The sequence below is a fragment of the Xiphophorus maculatus genome, chromosome 4, assembly GCF_002775205.1.
Source record: "Xiphophorus maculatus strain JP 163 A chromosome 4, X_maculatus-5.0-male, whole genome shotgun sequence".
Taxonomy (NCBI): Eukaryota; Metazoa; Chordata; class Actinopteri; order Cyprinodontiformes; family Poeciliidae; genus Xiphophorus; species Xiphophorus maculatus.
In genome coordinates this window covers 13237809-13261674 of record NC_036446.1, presented here as the reverse complement: position 1 = coordinate 13261674, position 23866 = coordinate 13237809, and the positions used below count along the sequence as shown (strand labels likewise).

Genomic DNA, 23866 nt, shown 5'->3' with positions numbered 1-23866 from the left:
ACATTTTCTGTGTATTTGCATACATACTGTACGTTATTATGTTGTCAGAACACCATTCTGGAGCGACAGACACTTACTAACCCACTCTGCATTAAATATCTGTCTTCTACGGTTTGGATGTAAGATGCATGGGACCTTTTTTGTTCCTGACATTTCTGCCCTTGTACATCTTCTTGAAAGTTACACAATGCATTTAGATATGAGCCCCTTTGACAGCTACGAATACATGAATGTTGATTGGCTGCGACTGTAAGAAGCTTGTTGGTTGTCACCAAGCTGTTTCTGCGATGTGGAGCAAATGCCGCCTGGCAGTCATTGATATCACATAATGGTTTCTTCTCATTACTGTTATTTATGTTCAGGTGGCGCAAAACAGATTAATCTGTTCCGTCACTCAGAAGACTTTCATTTTCCTCTTTTCATTTCCATTCCAAGTGACAAGACCCAATTCAATCAAGTGTATTGTTCACAGGAAATTTGCAGCAGATGCAACATGACTTATTGAGCATTTGACACATTCCTACAAAAGGAACTAAATCATAAAGAAGTTTATTTTTAACCTTGATTGATTCGCTGTTGCTGGTTTGTTCTTTCCAGAAGCATAATAGAGTTTCTGTCCTGGCCCGTCAAAATAACAGATTTTACTAGATGATAAATTGCCCCAGAAATTATTATGATAAACGATAATATTGTCATTTTGAGACAATTTTCAAATAATGACGATGGCATAACAATGTGAATACACCCTCTCAAATTTCAGAAAGCTTGAAGACATTTTAAATATTCAAAATATCTCAGTAACAGTATATATCACAATAGACATGTGATCAATATCAATAGATAATGTCTGATAGAATGTTCATTAATTTCACTGAACTGATCCACAAATGCAAAGCATTGTGGGGGTTGTTGGCAGAGGAAAAGCTTTAGCCGCGCAACCTCTCATGGCCAGCTAACAAAGGTTGGTGGAATCAACTAACTCACCCTTTGGTTACCTAGCAACTCACTCGTTCTATGGTTACCTGGCAACAACCTTTTGAGTAACTGGCACAGCAGCAGTTTAAGATTTTGACACTGTTTCTCATAACTGCTTAAAAGTAATAAAGAAAAACAGCTTGGAGCAAAATGAGAAAATGAGTACAACAGCTCAAAAAGAAATTGTGGATAAAACAGGAAAGTTTGGGAGTATTTCAGAAATTTAAAGCAAAAAACATTAGCAATAATTATTGATATTAACTGATATGAAACACTTACGATATGACACCGAGCTAAGCTATATAATAGTGTAGACTGCAGGCACGGGCAGAGCACCACAACACAATTATTATGCAATGAAATAAAAACGGTATGAGCACAGATGCAAAGTGTATTATAAATAAATTAAACGCATCTAGTCTATTATTTATTCGCTCTTTGTTTGCTGATGTTCAGCAGCATGTTGAATAGTTTCACAATATGCTTCTTTCACTCTGTGGAAGTACCTATTGACCCTTTGCAACTACCTCACTTAATCATTCAATACAGATGTCAGAAGTGAAGAACAGGAGTGTTGAACAGAGCGACTGAAATTGGTTTCCCAAGTTGTTTTTGTCAGTTTATTCACGGCTTCTACTTGTTTGTGTCGAGATGATTTGTTTTTGAACGTAACGCACCTGATTGAGGCTCGTAAATGGCGGGACTTACAGAAATTTGAAATGGTTAGCTTAGAAACCGACCCATACTTCCTGCCTCCTTTAACGTGTTGATCAAATTATCAACTTTGTCTGAATTCACACCACATGATTTATGTCACTATGTCATAAACATGTTTCCCTTTACACCGGAGCAGGATTAAAAGCATACAAAAGACAAAATGCTAATCAGTCTTTCTCGTACATGTTACATGGCTACATGATGGTGGGCCATTGTTTCCATGGTTACCAATGATTAGCCGCGTACCTTCTCCATAATGCAATATTTGATATCTTTCTAATCATAATTACTTATAAAGTATTTGAACGTTTATCTTCTTACCTTGTAAAAAGTGTTCTCTGCAGATCTGCAATTACACCGAGATCATTATGATTGACGGCTGCTATCCATCACCGACAAGTTTGGTTTTCATCCGTTTCTGTGCAGCCGACTGCGCAGCATCCTATGACGATTTTTAAAGTGAAGTCAAATAGAAGCGATATTAGGCTACAGGTGTCTGTTTTTTGACAGGCTTAGGTTGTTTTGACGTCCAAGTTCTGAAGAATGTGCAAAGGGTCAATAGGCAAGATATGCGAACTCAGTGAAATTCTGGAAATATATTCTTTGGATCCCTATGCAGTACAGAAATGTACATCTTATTCCCTCAATACTTTGTCTGGGCTCCTTTGCATGAATTACTGTGTCAGTGCAGCACGTCATGGAGGAGATCAGTCTGACTCCCCTGCTTGTTGCTGTGGGGGCACTGAGTCCCCGCCTTGACATCTCATGTTTTGCGTCTTTGCTGCACTTTAGTTTTATTGATGCTCTACCTGTGTGGGAGCGCATGGCTGGCCTTAAGAGCTGCCTTTATCTCTCTACCTGCGGTGCTGCGGCCTTTTGGAGTCGAGGCCGCCTGTTCTTTGTTGTTTCATTCCACAGCTGTATTGTTCACATTCAACACAATTATTTCTACATATACGCTCACCCAGACACACACACATATACTGACACACATATAGACCAAATGGCTTATGGTCATACAAACACAGGTTATTATTACGTCAAGGCTGCCAACCCACTTTGAGGCTGGATGCAGTGTGGATTTAATAAAGTCAGCCATGCAATTAGGATACCATCTCCAGATATCTTTTTTTAGAGCAAATCTACCCTGGCAACCTGAAATGTCAGACAAGGGCATGTTTAAAAAAAAAAAAAGTTTTGGTATAGGCAGGAAAATTAAACAATCTTCAAACAGGTGTGTTAATATCAACGCAAATTTTGTCTATACACAGTAATGTGACTATATAAGGACGACACATTTTGTGTTCAATTCTACACAATTCCGTGCAACTCCACAGATTTTTAAAAAAAAAAAGTGGTTTGAGCCAAGTCTGGTTCAAAACATCTTTTGTATCCCTGTTAAGTAAACTAAACAAACAAACAAAACAACAATGGCTGTAGCTTTAATCTTGTTTTTTCCTGTGGAGATCTAAAACTGAGCACATCCAAGAAGTGAAGTTATTGGTCATTGGTTTAACACCTATTCTGTGTCCAGTTGTTGAAATTGAACAACACAACACAATATGAGTGTACTTGATGATAACTTAGAAAATGTTACCAAACGGCACACACGTTTGAAGGGAAATAATTATGCAAAATTCACATTTTTCAAGTTTTTATGCTTTCATTTGGGTCTCTATTGCTTTGAAAAAAACAAACCAAGCACTTAAAAAAATATCCACCAGGCTCATTTTTGGCAGCAAGTTAATGTTTTTTGGTGTCTGAAAATGACCTGTTTCAAAAACCTCTGAAATGTAGCGTCACACAACAGCAGGCACTACCCGTTACCTAGCAACCCCAGGGAAGCCCTTCCCGTTACCTAGCAACCCCAGGGAAGCCCAGCCCACTGCCTAACTTCTTATTGACCCAATGTTATTGAGATGCACTTGGATAAACTTTCAGACTGCTAATCGAAAACAAAGGACTTCTGATTTCTTTGCAAGACTAAATTACAGAAAGTGACAAATTAAATCCAGACTTGAATGCATTAGTTACGCTCACTTCCAACTGCCTCTCTCTGTCTATGTTTAGTTTTTTGGGGTGCTCGTTACCTGGCTGTACAGGAATCAGGTCTTAGAAACGCAACGTGAGTGGGACCAGCAGCCTGACGAAGTGAAGGAGCAGCTGACTTACAATTCAAATGTTAAGCGGGGCCGGATTTCCAAATGGTATAAGTGTATGCCAAATAAGTAAACGCAAACAGTGACTCCAGCTGAATGACTGCGTGGTCAGTAAACCAAATAGATTCAGCTCTTTCTTTTTTTCTTCCCCTTTCTTAAACTGTTGTTTGTATCTCCATTTTGTCTCATGTATAAACATAGAAACCAAAGACTTTATGTACATCTGTCAGGAGTTTTGTTGATGACGCCTTCAAATGTTTGTGTGTTTTCTCCTCATCCAGGGTTAAATCCTTTGGTAATTGTTTGCTGCCCAGTTTTGTAAAGCCTGTTGAGATTTAAGACATTGTTACTGAACTTTAATATCCTAAATTTCAATTTAGCTCAAGGTTAGTTTGTAACATTTGTAAAATGCAGTATTGATGTTGGTTTGGAGTTCATCAAGTTTAGCCATTTTAATCATTATAAACATAAATGCATGTCTTACTAGTAGAGGCATGGTTACTGCTATATCAAATAGTAATCTCAGGGTCAACAGCAGGTTTTCATGTGACAACAGTAGCAGACAGATTTTAGCTCCAAATACAAAATGAGATTCTTCAGCCTGCTTTAAGTATGTACAATCTCTCTATTATGCAGTGCAAACTAATTATAAAGTTGGCTGAGCTGAAGATGCAGGCTAACAAAAATTTTCCATCAAAGCAACATTAGCATAACAAATTATATTTTTTGCCAGTTTAGATGAGGTTTCCTTCCAGCATATGTTTACAATTATCGCCAAAAATGTTCATAAAGCCTTTAAATAAATTCATCCTTTGTTGCAGTAGAGTAATATTACTCCTATAAATTAGAAAAATACAACCTTTAATTTAAATACATCTGTTCAGTCATAGATAAATTAAATTAGGATATAATTATTTTGAGAAAAATAGCAGTTTTACAGTTGTTGATGCTCCTAGAAATATTTTGAGCCCCCTTCTTGGCTATAAAACAAAGCTTAGTCTTAATGTTTTAGTCTTTATAAAATCTCTCCTGAGTTTTCTCATGTTCTCCGCTCTGTAGATTTAAGTCTGAGGGAACTGAGATGGGGCTAAAGAAAAGTTGATTTTGCATCATTTTTCTGCTTAAAGATCCTGTGACGACATGTTTTCAGGTCCAACAGGTTTTTATTTCAAAGGTGCCAAAGAACCATAATCTTACTGTCATCTGACTAAAAGCAAATAATTTCAGTTTAGCGAACTCAACATGTTTGTTGTTTTCATTTTAACGGACAGAAAAGGAGTCTTTTGTAATCAGTCAAACTCCAAATTACTCGCTCTGTGAAAATTGTTTTAAAAACTTGATGACCCCAAAATGGTGCTACTTGCTGCATTTTTCTAATGATGAGTTTCAGAGGGAGTTGGTTGTTTTATTTAGTTTATTTTCACTTCTTTGACTTGATTGTTATGCATGTTTACAAGTGGCTTGATGAAATCAACTTCTGTGTTACACTGTATTGATTCCCCAGGGAAACGGGAAGTGTTGGCTTTCTGATTGGGAGTTCAGACGATCTCAAGTTAACAATTATCTTAATAGATGCACCCTGTAATAAATGTGTTCAAATTAAAAGTTTTATTTTTCCAAAATGGTTGTTTGACAGGTTATTCTACAGTTTTGAGCATTTTTACCTGAGGTGCCAATAAATTATTATTTGTGCTTGTAACATTTGAATGTCTGTTCTTGAGTTTTCTGAAATAAGCGAATTTCTTCTCCTTGAAATCGATCGCATTTGATTTGAAGTTCTTTTTGCGATGCTTGATTAAGATTCATATTTTTAAGGTGTGCTTGTTAAAAGGGCTTTGGTTTGGTGGTAATTTAAAGACGACGGGATCGAAAGGGAATTAATTTGATTAAAAATAAATCTTTTAAGTTTTTTGTCTGATTTTGCACTACATTAATATTCATATGTATATCTGTATTAGGTGGTTTAATTAACACAATCCTAGTGTGAAGTAAATTTGGGTTATATCTTTTTTTTTTCCTCATGGTGCAACTAACAAGACATGAGGGGTTATTTTTCTACACCTGTGAACTTTTAAGCTGAAAATGTTGTTTGTTTTAAATGTGTATTGCCTTTTTTCTACTAAAACAATAAAGCTACATGTATTTTCCACATAAAGCAACACTCCATTCATTTCTCTTTGAAAATGTGTAATTTATGACGACGTAACCATTTCTGCTTTCCAGTAAACTCCGTTCACAACACTAACAGTGACGAACAGGTTGGATTTCATAAAGAAACGATAAAAGTATCAATATGAACATGTTAACGAAGAAAATGCTGTAAATTTAAACGACTTAAAGCTGCAGTGTTTCTCTTTAAAGATCCGTCAGTTTTGTAGTTTCTGCTCATGTCTCATATCAGTAAAGTTTGTGTACAAAGTGCCTTAAAAAAATATTCATAACCTCTGAAAATTGTTTGATTTTTGAGCTAAAACTTCAATCTTCAGTGTGTTTTATTGTAAGACTGTTACATATGGTCTGATTAGACTTTATAATGCTAATGCAAACAGTTTTAAGAGGTTTATCCCATTTTACCCTTAAATAGAATCCAGTGCAGCCATTTATGCATGTATATTAAATAAAACAATAAAATTCACTGTAAATTTAAAATGTACAAGAATACGACATTCTAGTCTCTCAGTACTGTGACAACTTCAATCTGGGTCAAAGGTCATTCGTTCGTAATGCTCAGTCACTGTGCCAACTTAAACTTAGAGAAATATCATAGTTTGACCATTTACGGTGTAAATAAAACCCAATGCATGGTGTTATTGTTTGGCTTCCATTTTGAATGTGATGGAATTAAAAATACATTTTCTCAAAAGGGATTTTAAATAAATGATGGTTGTTGCCATACTGTGCATTTTCTGGGGCGGCCTTTGTACTTAGTTTCTACATTTTTCATGTCAAAGTAAACAAACCTTATATATGAACTTATGTATGAACTAAAGAACAGATTACTAAGAATTATTACGTGTGTTGAAATGATCTAATAAATGTACACATGCTAGACCCACCACTTGTATGTTGTTTTGTTTCCTGAATAGGAGAAAGATAAAAACTTTAGGCGTAATGACGTCTGTTCAAGTTTCCACATTAGAGTTCACATTACAAGCACAGAGTGCCGTCTGCTCTTCCTCTCAGAAGTGGCTCTGAATAAACAAGACTTCATCTGCTTTCCACGTAAGAGCAGCATGAGTGATAAGTGGGGAGTGTCCAGAGTGGTTTAGTGTTTATCTGTCTCTCTCTTCCTTCCTCTCACTCCTGCTGCTCTCTGGACTTCCTGCTGAATGAAATCCATAAATATTTTACTGCGGCCAACGAGAAGATGATTATTTTTCCTCCATGGCCAGCGAGAAAGAGGTGAGCTCTTGTGAGCTTTTTAAAAGAATAGGTCACTTTTCTCTGTTAAACTACAGCAGCACAGTTTGTGTGTCAGACTGCAGAATGTGATATCGGATCAGGATCACTTTTAATACTGTTTGGTTTAAACGGTGACAAGCTGGTTTGACGTAAAACGGGTTTCTCACTCCCAGCTCATCCCGAGACGCCTGGTTCTGTTGCCTTGTTATCCATTTGTAACACACTGGATACACTCTGGTATTTGTTACTGGTGGAGTCCCAGTTCACCCCTTAAAACCATGACAGAACAAACCTGGCTCACGCAACAAAGAGTGACGAAATAAAAAGAGGATAATAAATAAAACTACGTTGTAGAGCAGGGTGTCCAAACCTTTTGTCATGTGAACCAAAATCTTCAGATAAAAATAATTCATGGCCCTGTAAGACTTTTAAAAAGTCTAAAAAACCAAATAAAGTACCCCGGTTTTTCTTTTTTGTGGTTTCTGTTTATCGTATCGTCGTTCAAACGTTTTCAAATTCACCGCTTGGTTGAACTAATTTATTTTCAGTTTTAAAAACAGGAGTTGGGTCGCTCTCTTTCAAAACACTTGCAATATTCTGCAGAGTAGAATAAATTAAAAGTTTATTTGGTGCAGCAAACTTGACTTTTCTGTAGAAGTCTGCTGGGTCACGATGGCGTATTAGGGTCATTGTAGATAGCAAAAACAAGAAAAGAGTAAATTTTCACCAAAAAATCACATTTTCAGATTAATCTCTGAAATTTTCTAGAAAAAACATGGACATTTCTTAACTTTAAAAGTAAAAAAAATGCTAGGAAAAGGCTCAAGAATAGATTTTAAAATTAACTTTAAAACTTTAGGAGTTTGAGGGGGGGGGGTTTCTAGAAAATTTCTGAAATTAATCTCAATTTCTGAGTTTTTTGGCTTAATCTCTTTTGGCTCAACCATTTAAAGATGTTTGTAAGTGATTGAGATGTTGCTGTTTTTTACTCCATTCCAACAAATAGGCTCTGTGAAGGAACAACTTGGTATAATTATACAGACTAATCCTGTAAAAAGGTTCAATCAAAAATATTTATATCCGTTATCATTGCTTGTTTTTGTGGAATATGCTTTGACCCTTGGCGTGTTTAGACCAAAACTAACCTGTTGCTGAAGATAATCATTGATCCTTCAACAAGCCAACATGGATTATCCAATTTTAGAAGAAGATTTCCAATTTGTAAAAACTATAAATGTTTAAGTTTGAAGGAAAAATTAGGTCTTTATTTGTTAATAAGTGTTTCTTCAAAAATCATAGCTCTGTGCTGACATTGACTGGCTCCACTTCTTTCCCTGCATCACTGTCAGTCATCTCAGTCTGGCATTCAGTCTTTTCTTCCACTTTCACTTCCTTTTCGTCACTAAAACACAGAAGAAGGGAGCTGAAATGTTTGTGCTTCTGAGGCACCCAGCCAGCCTTATGCAACTGTTTATTAAATTTTTACAAAAACAGACGTGGTGTGCTTTAAATCAGACTTTTCGCAGCTCATTTAATTTTATAGTTTGTGTACGGTTCTCCTCTTTCATTTAGACTATAGATCTCTTCTCCAGCTTCTTGTGAATCAACAATGTTTATGTGGCTGTGTGTGGGCCACACTGTCTATTACCAAAAACATTAACTTGTCTGAAATACTTTTCTATGAATCTTACTTTCAACCATTTATAATAGAATGCCCTTCAGCAAAAGACAAATAGCTACGTTTTATCTTTGCAACTTGAGTCAATAAACACACTTCAGGGTTTTTGAGCATGGAGGATGTGTTTGAGGTCATTCCACAGCCTTCAGAATCAAATAGCAGAATTAGTATTCCTATTAATTACGTCAAATTCTCCAGGTATTGAAAAATCCGAACAGTGATATGATGATCTGATGCACACCTTTAAAAATAAACATTTTCACGGTTAATAGAATATTTTCCAAAAAATGTGAGACAATCAAGATTATTGTTTCTATTATTTTTATATTTTGTACTACAAATGGTCCTCAATGCAGAAAGAAAGAAAGTCAGTTGGTTAGCTAACTAGCCAGCTAGTTAGGCTACGTTCACACTGCAGCCTAAAGTGACCCAATTCTGACTTTTTTTCAAATCAGATTTTTATTTTTTTTTCTGGCGTGGCCATTCACACTTCCAAATAAATGCATTCTGTATCTGTTCTCCAGTGTGAACTGCAAACGACCTGAAAGTGTCCCGCATGTAGAGGGCGCAATAACGTCACACTTGGAGAGCGTGCTCAGTGTTTGCTGAAGTAAACATGGATGCTAATGGTGTAGCAACTCTAATGGATTTGAAGTTGTTGTTCGCACAGAGCCAGCACTTTAACAACTTAATCCTCATTATCGTCCGCCATGTTTGTTGTTTTTCTTTCCGGTTGCGCGTATCAGGACGGAGAATAGTGACGTTCGTTGAGTATCAGTGACGTTCAGGTCGATGAATGCGACCTGGACGTTCAGATTCAGGTCACATTTGAAAAGATGAGATACGTATCGGATATCCAAGTTGTCTGGGTCAAAAAGTCTGACCTGTGTTCAGACTGTCATGAAAAGATCAGATACAAGTTGCATTAAGGAAAAAAAATAGGAATTGGGTCACTTCAGGCTGCAGTGTGAACGCAGCCTCAGTTCGTTAGTTTGTTTTATTTGGCAAATCAGAGAAGAGCTTTGGCTTTGTCAATGTTTGAGCTGATAGATTTTAATTATTTTCATATAATCTGTTGAATTTTATTCAAGCATGATTTCTTGCTTCTATAAATTGCTTAGTTTAATTCCTGATATCAAACTGGTTTTATTTAGGTGTTTTGTGAGTTTACCGGCCAGCTTGTTATCAAACTTGGGTCTGACTTTTAAAACTTATTGAATAAATATGGGTTATCACATTCAATTCATGTTTTAACATGGAAAACAATGACATACATCCATGGGTTTGGAAATCTTTCACTCCTTTAATAATGAGTGAAAGATTATTCTGATTATTATCCTTTGAAAACATCTCTTTGTATTTTGCTGATATTAACATTGGTTTCGTGATTTTGGGTTTGACAAAATCCAACACAAAAGAAATCTGTAAAAATTCCCATTTTTAAAAATCTTTTCTTCACCTCCAATGAGCTCACCATCACTTTCTTCAAGAATTGATTGATTCCAAATCTAAAGTGAACACCTTCCTGCACACCTCAGAAGCCACAGTATGGCCTGCCAAGACACCATCTTTTCTGCACTTTGTTATATTTTTTGCATTTAAATTTGCTGGATGTGCAGGCGTTTCCAAAATGTCCTTTTTTTCTCTCCTGCCAAACTCTCCCCTTTTAAATCAACATCGTTTATTACCACTCTAAAATAGGCCGCAAGCCATTTCTTTAAACTGTGAGGGATAAAATAGACTTTAAATAAAGTTAAACCTTTAATCATCTTACAGGTTAATTTCTTATGCAAAAAACTTTCCCTGTTCTCTTGTGGAAGAAGGGTGTGAAAGTAGAGTTTGTGTGTTTGCCTTGTCTTGCTTATTTAATTAGATTGTCTTTATTTAATTAGATTGTTACAAAATAGATAAATAATACATTCCTGATTACATATGAGTAAGTCTGAGAAATATCTTAAACACCTGACAAGTCAGTTCACACATAGATAAAACACATAATCTCAGATTAGGAACAAACGTATTTGACTCAGAAAACTGAGTCAAACCAAAGAAAGCTGAGAAACTTCCACAGTTTAAACACAAAGTGACAGTGAGAGGGTGTGTGCTGGTCATACCAGGGACACAATGCTGCAGCTTCTGTGTTATTTACACATATTCACTGTCACACTTTGCAGACAAAAAGCAGGACACTTACGTCACCAAACTCGTTCACAGATGCACATGGAGTTCATCTCCACCTCAACTTGTTTTCATAAAGCTCGCTGCCGCATGAAGTAAATTGTCCCAGTCTTAAATTGCTAAATCCAAAACATGCTCTGCATGACAGTTCCCATAAATACAATCCAGATCAGAGTTAAAGGTCTGGGAGTGAAGAGCATCACAATTAACAGATCAATTGAAGCTGCAGCTAAAAAGAGCAATTGAAAGAGGCTGTGAAACAACACGTAGCTAACTGTCAAGTCTCATAATGGGATAGTGTAAATTATCAGCCTCTGAGCCATTACCTCATGTCTGAATGAATCAGATGGCTGTCAGGAACTAAAGAAAACGTGTTGGATGATGGTGCAACATTTCTTTACATTGATAAACGTTCAGTTGCCAGGAGAAAAAGTTGCTTTTAACGACGTAACGGGCGCTAGCCTGCCGTTTGTTTCATGTTGTCATGGTAACCCAGACGTTAGCCAGTCGCAGTTTTCCCGTGGTGTAAACATATTTACTTCTTTAACTATATTTTTATATTAAGGCACGTTACGCATTTGCGACGTGTTACTTAGATTTTACATGGGTTTGTTGAGTTTAAATGATTTATTTGAAACATGTAGCAGAGAACAGGCGTTACGTCGATCCGCGTTTCCCCATCAGATACGGTTTCCCCTGCGTCAGCTCTTCTCAGCTAGCAGCTGGCCAGGCGGCAAAATACACGCGTGATCGTTATGAGCACTGAGAAAGCGCGCGTTTGTCTGGAAAACTACGGACACCGTCAAAGCTCAAAAATAAATATATACATAATATATATAAAATATAACTATATAATATATATATATATAATTATTATTATTATTTTCACGCAAAAACGTGAAGAAAGTGTGACAACTTTGCCGAAACACATTGTTTGAGCTTTCACGGTGTCCGTAGTTCTCCAGATGAGCGCTGAACAAGCGCGTGCTCTCTCAGTGCTCATAACGAGCATGCGCGGCGAGAAGACGCGGAACCCTAACCCGTATCTGATGGGGAAATGCGGATCGACGTAACACCTGTTACGGAAGCGGGACTGACAGTAGCTAACAGAAAAGCGCGCGAACACGACACTTTTAATAAATATAAAGTTAGGCTATGTATACCATAATTCTATGAGAGACAGAAAAAATAACTCGTTGTTGTTTGTTTACCAAACTTTATGCTTAAAGATCTGTTGTGTTTTTCATATTGTTTTCACAGTGTTCCCTGGTTCAATAGTGCTGAAGTAAAAGTAGCAGTACTAAAACATATTTTTACTCAAATAAAAGTAAGAAGCAGCCATCCAAGAAATTACTAAAAACGTATTTGGTAAAAAGTCTACTCAAGTACTGAGTAACTGATCAAATTATCAAATACTTAATATTTAACAATTGCATAATCAGATGGACAAAATTATAAAGTTTAGTGGAAATTTCTTGAATTTTCAGGACAAAAATGACAATAATTAAGTAACAAAAAATAACAAAATCAGGCAAAATATTTTTTTTCCAAATCAGTTTCTTTCAATAAGGATGAAACTTTAACAAAAACTGCAGGTGGGTGTCTGTGTCTGGTGAATCTTTGGTTAAAACATGTTTGTTCTTCACTCAGTGGGTAAAAAGAATCCAGAAATTTTACTCAAGTAAGAGTAGTGATACTTCATAATAAAATTACTCTGAGTATGAAGACCAGTGCAGTTACAAACTATGTTTTTTTTTCTAAATAGTAACTCAAAATGATGGAGAACTCTGATTAGGTGCAAATCTGTAAAATGAGTTTTCCCCACACACAAAAACCTCCACTGTTCCTGTTTCCTAACGCTCGCACAGACATACGCTCAGGTATTGACATATTAGTCACTGTCCGGTACTGTGTGGGTAGTTGCCCTTCATTTATTGGTCTAGCATGGACTTCTGTCTCGTCTGACTCTGACATTTCCAACTTAACAAACCAAAATAATCACCTGGTGTGACAACTGCAGATTCATAGCTGCACCTTTCTGTATAATGTACATGAAACATTCTTCTCTGGTTGAGACTGGGGAGAAAATTACCTAATTAATTTTAGGAGGAGCAACACGCTTCTGTTTCTTTAACCGAGCAACTAATTTATGAGTCCGGTTCTCTGTCGGATCTGATGCTGGCATTTAACACAGACATCAGCACTCAATAAGCAAACAACAGGAATAAATGAAGCCTGAAAAACAACAACCACCGCACAGATCATTACTGCCTGAACAGTCTTCACAGCGTGTCTTTGGCAAACAAGTGCTTCTACATGGGAGATTTGTATTTATTTATTTCAAACAGGTTTTTTAAAACAAAGAAAACAAGAAACCAGTAAGACAATACATAACCAAGAACAAAATAAGTAGTTCACCACAACTTTTCTGTTTGAAAAGGTGCAGAAAGCAGTGAGCGTTTTAATTTAATACAATATACCAACTCAATGATCATCAGAAACTTGTATTAAGAAAACATGTTATGGTATTCATATGCCTGCTCAATTTACAGTGCTGAAGAACCTACAAATAAATGACATTACATAAAACAAAATTATTATAAACTGACTCTCATAACAGGATAAAAAAGCACTGACCCATAATAATAGTAGTAATAATGGCAGTTATAAATAATAACTGGATATACAGCGTCAGAATAATTACAAACTCATTGCCAATGTATATACTTGATATTCTCTTATATAACAAACACAGTTAAAAAAACTAGTGGTAATAGTAATTATAGTAATTTTAACACCTCACTATAAATGTTGGGCATTACCAGCTCAACACTGGAAGACGAGGCTGAATGTGACGTGTGCTCAGCATATTTTATCCAATCATAAATCTAAATCTGATTTCATCACACAAGCAGCACAGCGGTCAGTCCCAGTTGGAGGTTTTTTGTTTAGACTTTTAATATTTTTCCTTTGCATCTGCATGTTTTTTGAATGTTTGCATGCATAAGATTGAACAGATCGCTATGTTTTATTGAACATGAAAGGAAATTCCACTGCAGCTCTCACATGACAAGCAAAACACACTTCTGCACCATTTCTGCAGAATCTATGCAACTGCAACACAAACATCCTAGTACTTAGAATAATTTTGATTTTGAATAACAGTGAAGTAGGAGCTTCTTTTTTCTTTACTACCTTTGTTTACTTGCATGGCTGTTTTAATGTTTGTGTTACACAGACACCATTTTCACACATATATTTTGCTCACACCAAAAACTTACTGGCGATTGGTTGTTGCTTTGCTGTTCCACTTACACCAACAATTGATGCTAAGTTTCCTCCTTTTTTAATGTAACTGTTGTTTGTGCAATCTCGCATATGAGAACACGGTTTCATGTTAACGGGTTGCTCCAAAAATCTCTCTAACAGCGTCTGACGCCAGCGATCTTCTTGCAGGGAAACGCTACGCCGCCGTGAGTGTAGAGGTGAAGTGGTTATCTGGGAAGACGCAGCAAACGGGCTGACCAAATGATTATTCTGAAACATTGTGACAGCCACTTTGGTTCACTATATCTTCCTGTTGCAGCCCCCCACTGCACGCCACAAGCAATCACACAGCGTTATTTTGTTACAATCAAAAACACCACTTTGGTTTTTCTAGGTTGTGATGCTTCACCATAAAGGAAGGAGCTTAATGAGAAAGATGGAGCATAGCGTTGCTGTATTACTCTTCTGCAGCTTCTTTGGTCCTGGAGTAAGGAAAGAAACATGACAAGTGGTCATAAACATAAAATACAATACAATGGGTCTGTTGTCACACAAATTGGGTATTTTCAGCTAATATTGCTTCACTAATGACTGAGAGATGCATGAAAACCCATCACAAAGGCACTGGTGCCCAACAGGCTTTCATCATCGTAGAAACAGAAACAATGAAGAGAAAAGCCGCTCTGCAAGAGGTGATAATAACCTTTTATCTTTTAATAACTTGGAAAACTGGGTTTGCATCTTTACTTTAAAGTAGGGAAGAATGTGAACACAAACTCCTGCCACTCAGAGAAAACGTGCAAACATAACTTATGAAAAGCAAACAATGAATGTCTCTTAGTTTTCTCAAATAACAGAATGATTGCTTTTGTTCAACAGTTTCTCTCCTGGTAAAAGTCTCAGAGTTTACCAGAAAGTTTGACCAGCTTCATTAAAAACACAGGAGTCAGTTAGTTGTTAAAATAACATTCTGCCGATTTACTGCCTGAGCAGATATTTCTTCCAGATTAGCTGCCGTGTAGGAGGATTCACAGAAAAGTCAAACACAACATAATCAAAACTCTGTTTACTGTGAAGATGCTAAAGGTTGAGAGTTTGCTACAATTACATTTTTACCGCTTCCAGCTGTAAAAATCAGATATATTATATTCATAAGAGGAATATAATATAATGAAAAACTTTTTCAGATTTTTTCTTGAGTCTTCGGTAAGAATTTTACATAACAGAGCAACACAAAGTGGCTCATAATTGTGAAGTGGAAGGAAAAACATGCATGTTTTTTTAATGTTTTGGAAAACGACCATCTTTTGCTGTAATTGCTGTTGTGAATCTTTTGCTATACGCTGCACAAAAAAAAACATCTTTAATTTACTGTAAAATTATTTTTACCTTAAATTAGAGATGTTTTTTGTGTGTATTTCACATTCACTTTTATTTCTCTGTGGACTGAAATTTTATTTCCTCTTTGTAAAATCGTTCATGTTCAGTCTGACTGAATGTGGAGTCAACACAGACAAGTGGCCCAGACTTTGACTGGGCCATTCTGACACACGACTATGTTTGGATTTAAACCTTTTAGTTTTTGTCCTGGCTGTAACAGGCGCTTTGGCCTTTTTGTCTACTGTTGCCATAGTTACCTAGAAGTTCCCACGTCTGTTTATCTGTAAAAACACGGTTATTTCTTTAAGGCGCGTTGGTTGTCTATAAGATGTTTCTTGTGTTTTATACTTTGAGCTAAAATGATTTGTTTGTAATAACAGCGGACCCAAAGCAGACTGAAAGCAAAATAACGCAGAGATCGGCTCAGAGACGCCCTATAAAACCTGCAACTGGTTCAACTGGCGAAGTAACTATTGAACTTTGTATACTGGCTATTCATGCTGAAATACTGTGAAAGAAAAACAATGGCGTTTATGGCACTTTTGTGCTTAAAGATGTATGTTTTATCTGAGTTTTGTGGTTTGCTCCTTGTGGTTCTGTGGCCGAGTAAAGAAACGCGACACCAGTACGAGGCGTGGATTATTGAAACCAGTGCAGCTACACTGGCTCTTTGACAGACTCCATTTTTTATAACTGAGTTTCCACTAAGGCTTTCATCTTGACGGTCTTCCACAAAGATCAATATCTTGTTAACAGATTCTCACACTTAAGCCATTATTTTCTGCAGCTTTTCCAGTGATACATTTGGCCACAAAATGGGCTGAATTTTCATAAGACGGAGCTCCAACCAGTTATTTGTTTTCGGTTATGGTGGCAACCTTTTCTGGAGTTACAGCTTTCTAATAAAAAAACAAAAAGCCTACTTGTCCCCATGAGATTCAGTCATAGGAATCTCATGGCATCTTTTAAAAATAAACTCATCAAACCCAGGATGGCTCTGTTTACCCCACCACTCCTTTTCCCCATGTGATGCTCACATCCCTCTCTGTCTTGGGTCATGTGAGTCCGTCCCATCTCTCGCCTGCGCTCCTCTTCAGTCAGAGATGCCCACCTGTGGTTCATCACCTTTTCTCCTGCAGCATATCTGAGCCGATTCACCAGTCGCTCTCTGTTCATCCTTCAAGCCATTTATGTGCAGCTTCTTCTTCCTGTTCTCTCGGCTGCCATCCGTCTGCTCCTCTTCATCGCCACCGAGTAGCTACCAAAACATTTCATAAAACCTTTATTCCCTGGTTACTAGAGTCAAGAAACACCAGATAAAAATACCTTTTTATTTGTATTTTATTAAATGTTTTCAGAGTAAATAAGCCATGAGTATTTGGAAAAGTTGATTTGGATTTCTTTATTCTGTGCGTTCACGATGCAGCCTAAGGTGACCCAATTCAGATTTTTGGGGACGTAATGTGACCTGTAGCGACTGTCTGAACAACACAGGTCAGATTCTTTTTGACCCAGACCACTTCGGTATCCGATACGTATCCGATTCAAATGCGTCCTGAACGTCCAGGTCGCATTCATCCGACCTGAGAGTTGAATAAACTAGAGTTGTTAGGTTAACTCTTCAAAAAACTGAAAGAAGAAAAAGACAGGTGTGGGAACTATTTCCCAGAATGCTTAGCAGCTGTTTTTGTATCCTGATGGAAGTGCGTTACAACGATCTAACTCTTGTTTTATTAAGGCAAATGTTTATTTTAATGTCCTGTTCACACTAAATGTTTTTCAGCAGAATTCATTGTTCAGAAATTTTGTTCATACAATTTGAAACAAGAATTTAAATTATTTTAAGGTAAAATAACTAGTTATTTTAACTTGATATTGTTAGTAAAATAACAGAGAAATGTGGCTCTTTAACCAGGTGAGGGCAGTTTGGGTTTTTTTTGCATATTGTGAAATAATTATTTGGTCTAAATTGCAGCATTAAGTTAAATCTCACAATTCAAGATTAATGAATTTAAAAAACAATGTTTAGACAACTTGTCTCTTGTTTTTAAATCAGCTTTATGAACTTTAATTTCTGAGTAAAAACCAAAACAATTTTCTTGTTGACTTAAGTTACATTTTCAAGGCAGCAGGTGGACTTTCAGTTTCAAGTTAAACCACCTTCAAATGTTTTACAGTGTAAATTAATTAATTCAGCAGCTTCAGGTTCACACTCCTCATTCCTGCTGAATCAAGAGGACGTAAAGCAAAGTGGTTTTCTTGATATGAAACATTTAATGTTTAGCCAGTTATCTGAACATTTACAGATGAATATCCAAACCGGCAGCAGGCATCAACCCTCACAAATCAGAACCAGATCTGGACTTTGATGCAGTTTGAGACAAATGGGAATGTTGTGATATTTATCAATTGGTTAAATGTCAGCTGCTGATGAGTTTTCACGGACGGCGGCTCGCTGCGTCTCCATGGTGTTTTCCTCTTTGCTCTGATCACATTTAATTGGACATGTTGAATCAATAAATGTTTTAATGAATGCATAAATCATCTGGATGAAAACACCAAATAGATTCTCTGTAGCTTTCTGAAGCTCTTTAGTGTCGTCTGATGTCACTAAAGAAGCTGTAATGGAGCTTGTGACATTCAGGTGAGGTTTAGTAAGTTGTTACTTTTCCTCACATTGTGTTGATTTATAATGAAGTTAGACCTGCGAAGCGCTGCGGCTCGGCAGGCTGCAGATGATCCCGGCACAGACGGGTTAGCGAGAGCTGTCATGCTGAGAAGATGAATCCAGAGTGATGAGCAAACCTGAAGCTCACCGTCTGTCACGTTAGCTTCACGCAATGCAATGGTGAGTAATTCTGCTGCAAGAATCTGAGTCATTCTTAATGGTGTGATTCAAAGAAAAGCTCAAATGATTTATTATTTTAAACACACAGTAATTTCTAAGTGTTTCCAAATAAAAATGTGGAATGAGTTCTGCTTTTTCAGGTATGGCAATGCAAAAAATGCAAAAATCATTTTAATATGGTATCTTTAAAACTTAGGGCACCGAAATAAATGTCAAAAATATTTGGTACTGTATTAGAGCGCTTAATGTTTATGTTTGGTGCTTTTACAAGGGGAACTAAAGTAAAATCTATAACTAAACTCTTTCATTTGGGAACATTAATGTTTATCATGCAACTACAATGACTGAGAACGAAAACTTAAGATAAATGAGGGAAATTAAAGTATTTTTGCTGATAGGGAAATCATTTTAAGCTGTTTTTTTCTGTAGTTTAGGTGAATGTACCATTTACAAAACTGAACTATATTCAAAATAAAACTTTTTTTTACCCCTCCAGGGGGTCTTTTGTGGGCACTAGTGTCCCTTATATGATAGTAGGCTGACAGGAAACTGGGAAAGAGAGGGGGGAAGACATGCAGCAAATATCGTCAGGTCCGGGAGTCGAACCCGCGACGCCCGCATCGAGAACTCAAGGCCTCCAACTATGGGTCGCTCCAACCCCTACGCCACCACGGCACGCCCAAAATAAACTATTTTAATTGTAAAAAAAATAAGATCTTACCACTCTCACTACACTAACGTAAACATTTTTTAACATAAACGAGCTGTGAAATATATTACATTGATATAAACGTCATATATTTTAGTGTTCTTGGTCGCTCCCTGTTGGACAGGAGACCCTAAGCAGGTTCTTGGTTTTTTATGTTTATTGTGATTTTAACAGATTTATTCATTTTCTTAAATATATTTATTAACATTTCAAGTCATTCTCAGCCATGAATAGTAATTTACGTTTCTAAGGATTCAAACTGAACTTGCAGCTACACATTCGCAATTACTGTCACTACAGGGTTTTAAGCATAAGCATTTATTTCAAGGTGTTTTTCTCTGAACACGTTTAGAGAAAAATAACTTGTTTTAGTGGTGAATGTTTAAGAGATGTCCTGTGGAGAGCAGACAGACAAACTTTGAACTATCAAGACATCAGCAGTATAATGTTTGCTGCACACACCTGGGCAAATCTAAAAGCTCCATTGGTATTATGCAGAGAGAGATCAAAAGGTCGTGCAGCTGCTTTGTTGAATATGTGGCGCTAGTGAGTCTACAAAAGACCAATTACCTCGCTGTCGTTGCATCTGCCTCTTCTCCTTCTTTAATTCTCTAATTTGGCTGTGACCTTTAGCAGTAGAACCACGCACGGAGCGGCTGAATGAATCCATCAGCGGCGGCGGCGGCGTTGAGAAGTTCTAGCAATGTGCAGACAGCGACGCTTCGGATCCCGGAAATAAAACTTTTAAGATAGTTTCAGGTGGCGGTTCCTCCGGCGTTGCTTTGAGCTGCGACCAGATGAAAGCCTTTAAACAGCCGACCTGACAGCAAATCCATCATCACACGACGACGACCTCCTGGCATTCAGTCCACCTGACAAGATCTTTATATGATGTTCAGTCAGTGTAGAAGAAGATTATGTAAAAAAAACAAAAACATTAATAGACTCAGAAAAGTTTGATCAAATAATAAATAAACATGGAGACAGAGGCGGTCCTAGCCTGTTTGTCGCTCTGGGCAAACCGACTTTCTGGCCCCCAGCTTAATATTAACAATTTACTATTAACTAAATTGTAATGGTTAAGAACTTCAGCACTGAAATCTTGGTTTTACTTTCCCTCTGGGCATAAACAAAATAATCTACAAACTTTAACTTAAATAATTAATCTGACACAAATGAACATGCTTTGGAAAATACATCTGCTGAACACTTATTTCTTTACAATTAGTTATCACACTGAATAAAAAGCTTCTGCAACTGTGGGTGAAACCAATCTGTTCCAGTTCCTGTTCCAGTTTTAAGGGGAGCGCTCATGCTGCCCCTCCTGACGATATCGCCCTGGGCAGTTGCCCATGTCACCCATATCAGGAATCAATGAATATGAGTAGCTGTGTTTCCATTGCAAATGTGCGCAAATATTTGTCAGTATTCTGCTTAAGTCGAAAAAACATAAATTCATGAACATTAAGCAGTCTTCATGAATGTTTGACTCTCGTCAGGAAGTGCCATTTAGTAAATAATGACACTTTAAATGCAAAGTTTACACTTTTAATTTGACTTTTAATACAAGTTTTAATGAAAAGTTGCATTAAAAGTGTCATTATTTACCAAATAATGCAAAGCTGACACTTCCAATGCAATTTTTTAATGCAACTTAGCATTAAAAAATTTCATTATTTATCGAAATACACAGTGACAACATAACCATTCATGAAGACTCCTTCATGTTCATGACGGGTGTTATGTCAGGTTCACATCAGTCCACAACCCTTAAAAGAAATTGTTACCCAAGTGTTTCCATTAAATAAGAAATTAAATTAAAATCACGTGTCAATATGTTTGTTCACACGATACGCCATTAAAATCATGGTAGAGACAGATGCAAGCAGCTACATGAGATTATATTCATATTGGCGTCTTCTACTTGGGAGTGTATGCGGCGCTTTAAGGAAATTATAATCTGCAATTTTACAGAAGAGTTATGAATTCATCACATTTGAATGAAACAAATTTTTATGGACTTTGCGATGCTGTGAGTGCTCTGGAGCCAGCTGCATATTGTCCTAAAAAAAAAACATAGTCATTCTACCACTTCCTGTTGTCTTCTTTGTCGTTTTCGTCAGTAGTAACATCCGGCTACTCGGACGAATGTTGATCATTTGACCGAGGTGCAGTTTTGCTAAATGCCTCTTTTTCAACATGACTGGGAAAACCACCTCATCCCAGCACAAACCTCTTTTTTTTAAATCAGAAAACACGTTCTAGTTTTAGCATTTAGTGAGTTTATTTTCGTAATTTTCAATTTGCTCAATTTCATGGTTAGTGGGAAGGCAGCTAATGTCGCTTTGACAAGACAATTTCAGATGTTTCTCATGTCAAATAAAAGAGACGAATCCCTCCTGCACAGCTTTTCCAAACCGTCTGTCTGAGGCTGAAACACAAAGTTCATACTGCAGGCAGCTGTGGACAATTCCTAGGTGTAACAACTTATCAGCAGTGGCAGCTCCGATTCACAGACCGTCTCCACTTGTCAACCTTGGCTACTCCTGTTTGTTGAAGGCCGCTTGTCAAGTCGCGTAAAGTCACAGCTTGTTTCTCAAGGACATTTATAAACAACCCCAATGGACCACGGCGCTGAAGCACGATCAGTCTGCAGTGTTAATGTAAATATTCAGCATTATACACACGCTCTGCTAGCTTTTTTATTAAATGATAAAGGATGATGCCTCCAGCAGACCGTTTTTATCTCTCTCAGCTGGAACTGTGACCAGGCTGGACTCCAGCCAAGCTTCACACAATTTATTTCTCACTAACAGCTCAGGTGACTGATTATTGATGATGAAGTGGAAATAAAATCCTGTCTTCTCACCTGCTCAAACACAAACAGTAGCTAGCTCGTATTTGCTAAAAATTGAGGCTTTGGACGTCTCAAAGTTAAACTTGGTGCACAGCTATAACTTTAGCAAAGATTTTAAAAACTGACCCAACACAAAGCTTAACAACAGCCTGGAAGTGAAATGTGTTCAAAGACCAGAAATGAAAACACTGCTAGTTTTTAAATAACATTTAAAAGGATGAATGGACTTCATACTTTAAGCTAAAAATAGTATTTACAACTTTTAAAAAGGACTGACAACTGAACAGGACAAACACCTGCATTATATCAGCTGGATGATGGTAATAGATTCACTAGTTACAGTAAACAAAGTGACTGCATTCAGTTGGCCTTTGCAACAGTCATATTCAGTAAATATTCGTTCAGATGAGGCCCCTTTGTCAGATTACAAGCTAATTAAACAGATATTAAAAATATGTTTCATCGTCCCACTTCTCTGTTTTTAATTTTTTGTTTTGTTTTTTTTACTGGTCTAGTATAAAATTGTAGTTTTAAATGTGATACTTGCACTACTTGTAATTGGAAAATCATCATAATGAGCAGAAAGAAACGCTTTCAAACAAACATTTGTGTGTAAATAATCTATGTAATGTTTCACTAGTTATAAATTTCCTGAAATAAACGTGGGGGTTTCAGTAAAATTCAAATTTATTGAACATGTGGGTCTGTATGTGTGTGTTTGAATTTAATTGTGGAGGGTTTTTAAAGCTGTGTGTACGCTCTGATTTGGTGAATAAGGACTTGTTGTCATTTAAAGTTTACACGGTGGATGTCCTGGCCTTAGTCCTGCTGCGTGTCGGCCCCCCACAGGTATGTTACTGTCTGACCCGGGACAACAGACCTTAATCCTCGTGTTTAAACAGACCGTCTATATGTGGCATTTCTGCTCAAACACTGAAAAACACACACCGTTACCCGGAAGTAACCGAATAAAGCTGCAAATGTAGAAGTTATGTGAAGAATCAAGACTTTAAAATGTCAGTCCATTAAAACATTTATTTATCTTTGTCTAGGTTTTATTCGTTGATCTCAGTGAATACCAGTTATGATAACAAATGGACTGTTTTACTGTCATAATTGTTATTATTAAAATGTTAAAGCAATCAGCTGCTGTTTCCTCAGATTCCTGGTGACATCTGTTGGTCAGACTCTGCAACACCGAACCTGACCGAATATTGAAACGTAAGGAGTGGGAATATGTCATAACAATCTAAGATAAACAAATTAGGGTTTTTTATTTTATTTTTAATCAGTTTTTAAAACACTGATTACTGAGTGCATGGTTTCTGCCGTGTTGGATTTGAATGTTCAGCTGTGAAGACGCTAGGTGACAGCAAAACCTAAATTTGTAATAGCGCTGAAGGAAAGTTTGGGTTCAACCTAAATAAAATATTGATAAAATGTAAATGTATTAAAGTTTCATACATTTTGTCACGTTAGGATCACAAATGTCAGTGCATTTTATTACAATTTTGTATGATTTATTACTATTTTATATGATTTCCCGAGAAATATTTTCTTTTACAATATCTATCTGTCTGTCCAGAAAAACGAGTAAATCTCCTCCCTCGCCGTACGCCGTCATGTCTGACCAGGTTGTGCGCCGGCTGTTGGTAATGAAGCCGCCCAAAGTTTGCTGACGTAATTTCCGTTGCGC

At 36.9% G+C, this 23866-nt stretch overlaps 1 protein-coding gene across 1 annotated transcript in view; it reads left to right on the top strand.

The window, feature by feature from the left end:
• Nucleotides 1-6881, top strand: part of tspan15 (tetraspanin 15) — a 47866-nt gene extending 40985 nt beyond the window's left edge. The window contains exon 8 of the mRNA XM_023332707.1: nucleotides 3763-6881. Within this exon, the coding sequence (XP_023188475.1) occupies nucleotides 3763-3924 (162 nt within the window). The 3' untranslated portion in view covers nucleotides 3925-6881. The remainder of the gene's footprint in view (nucleotides 1-3762) is intronic.
• The last annotated feature ends 16985 nt before the right edge of the window (nucleotides 6882-23866 follow it).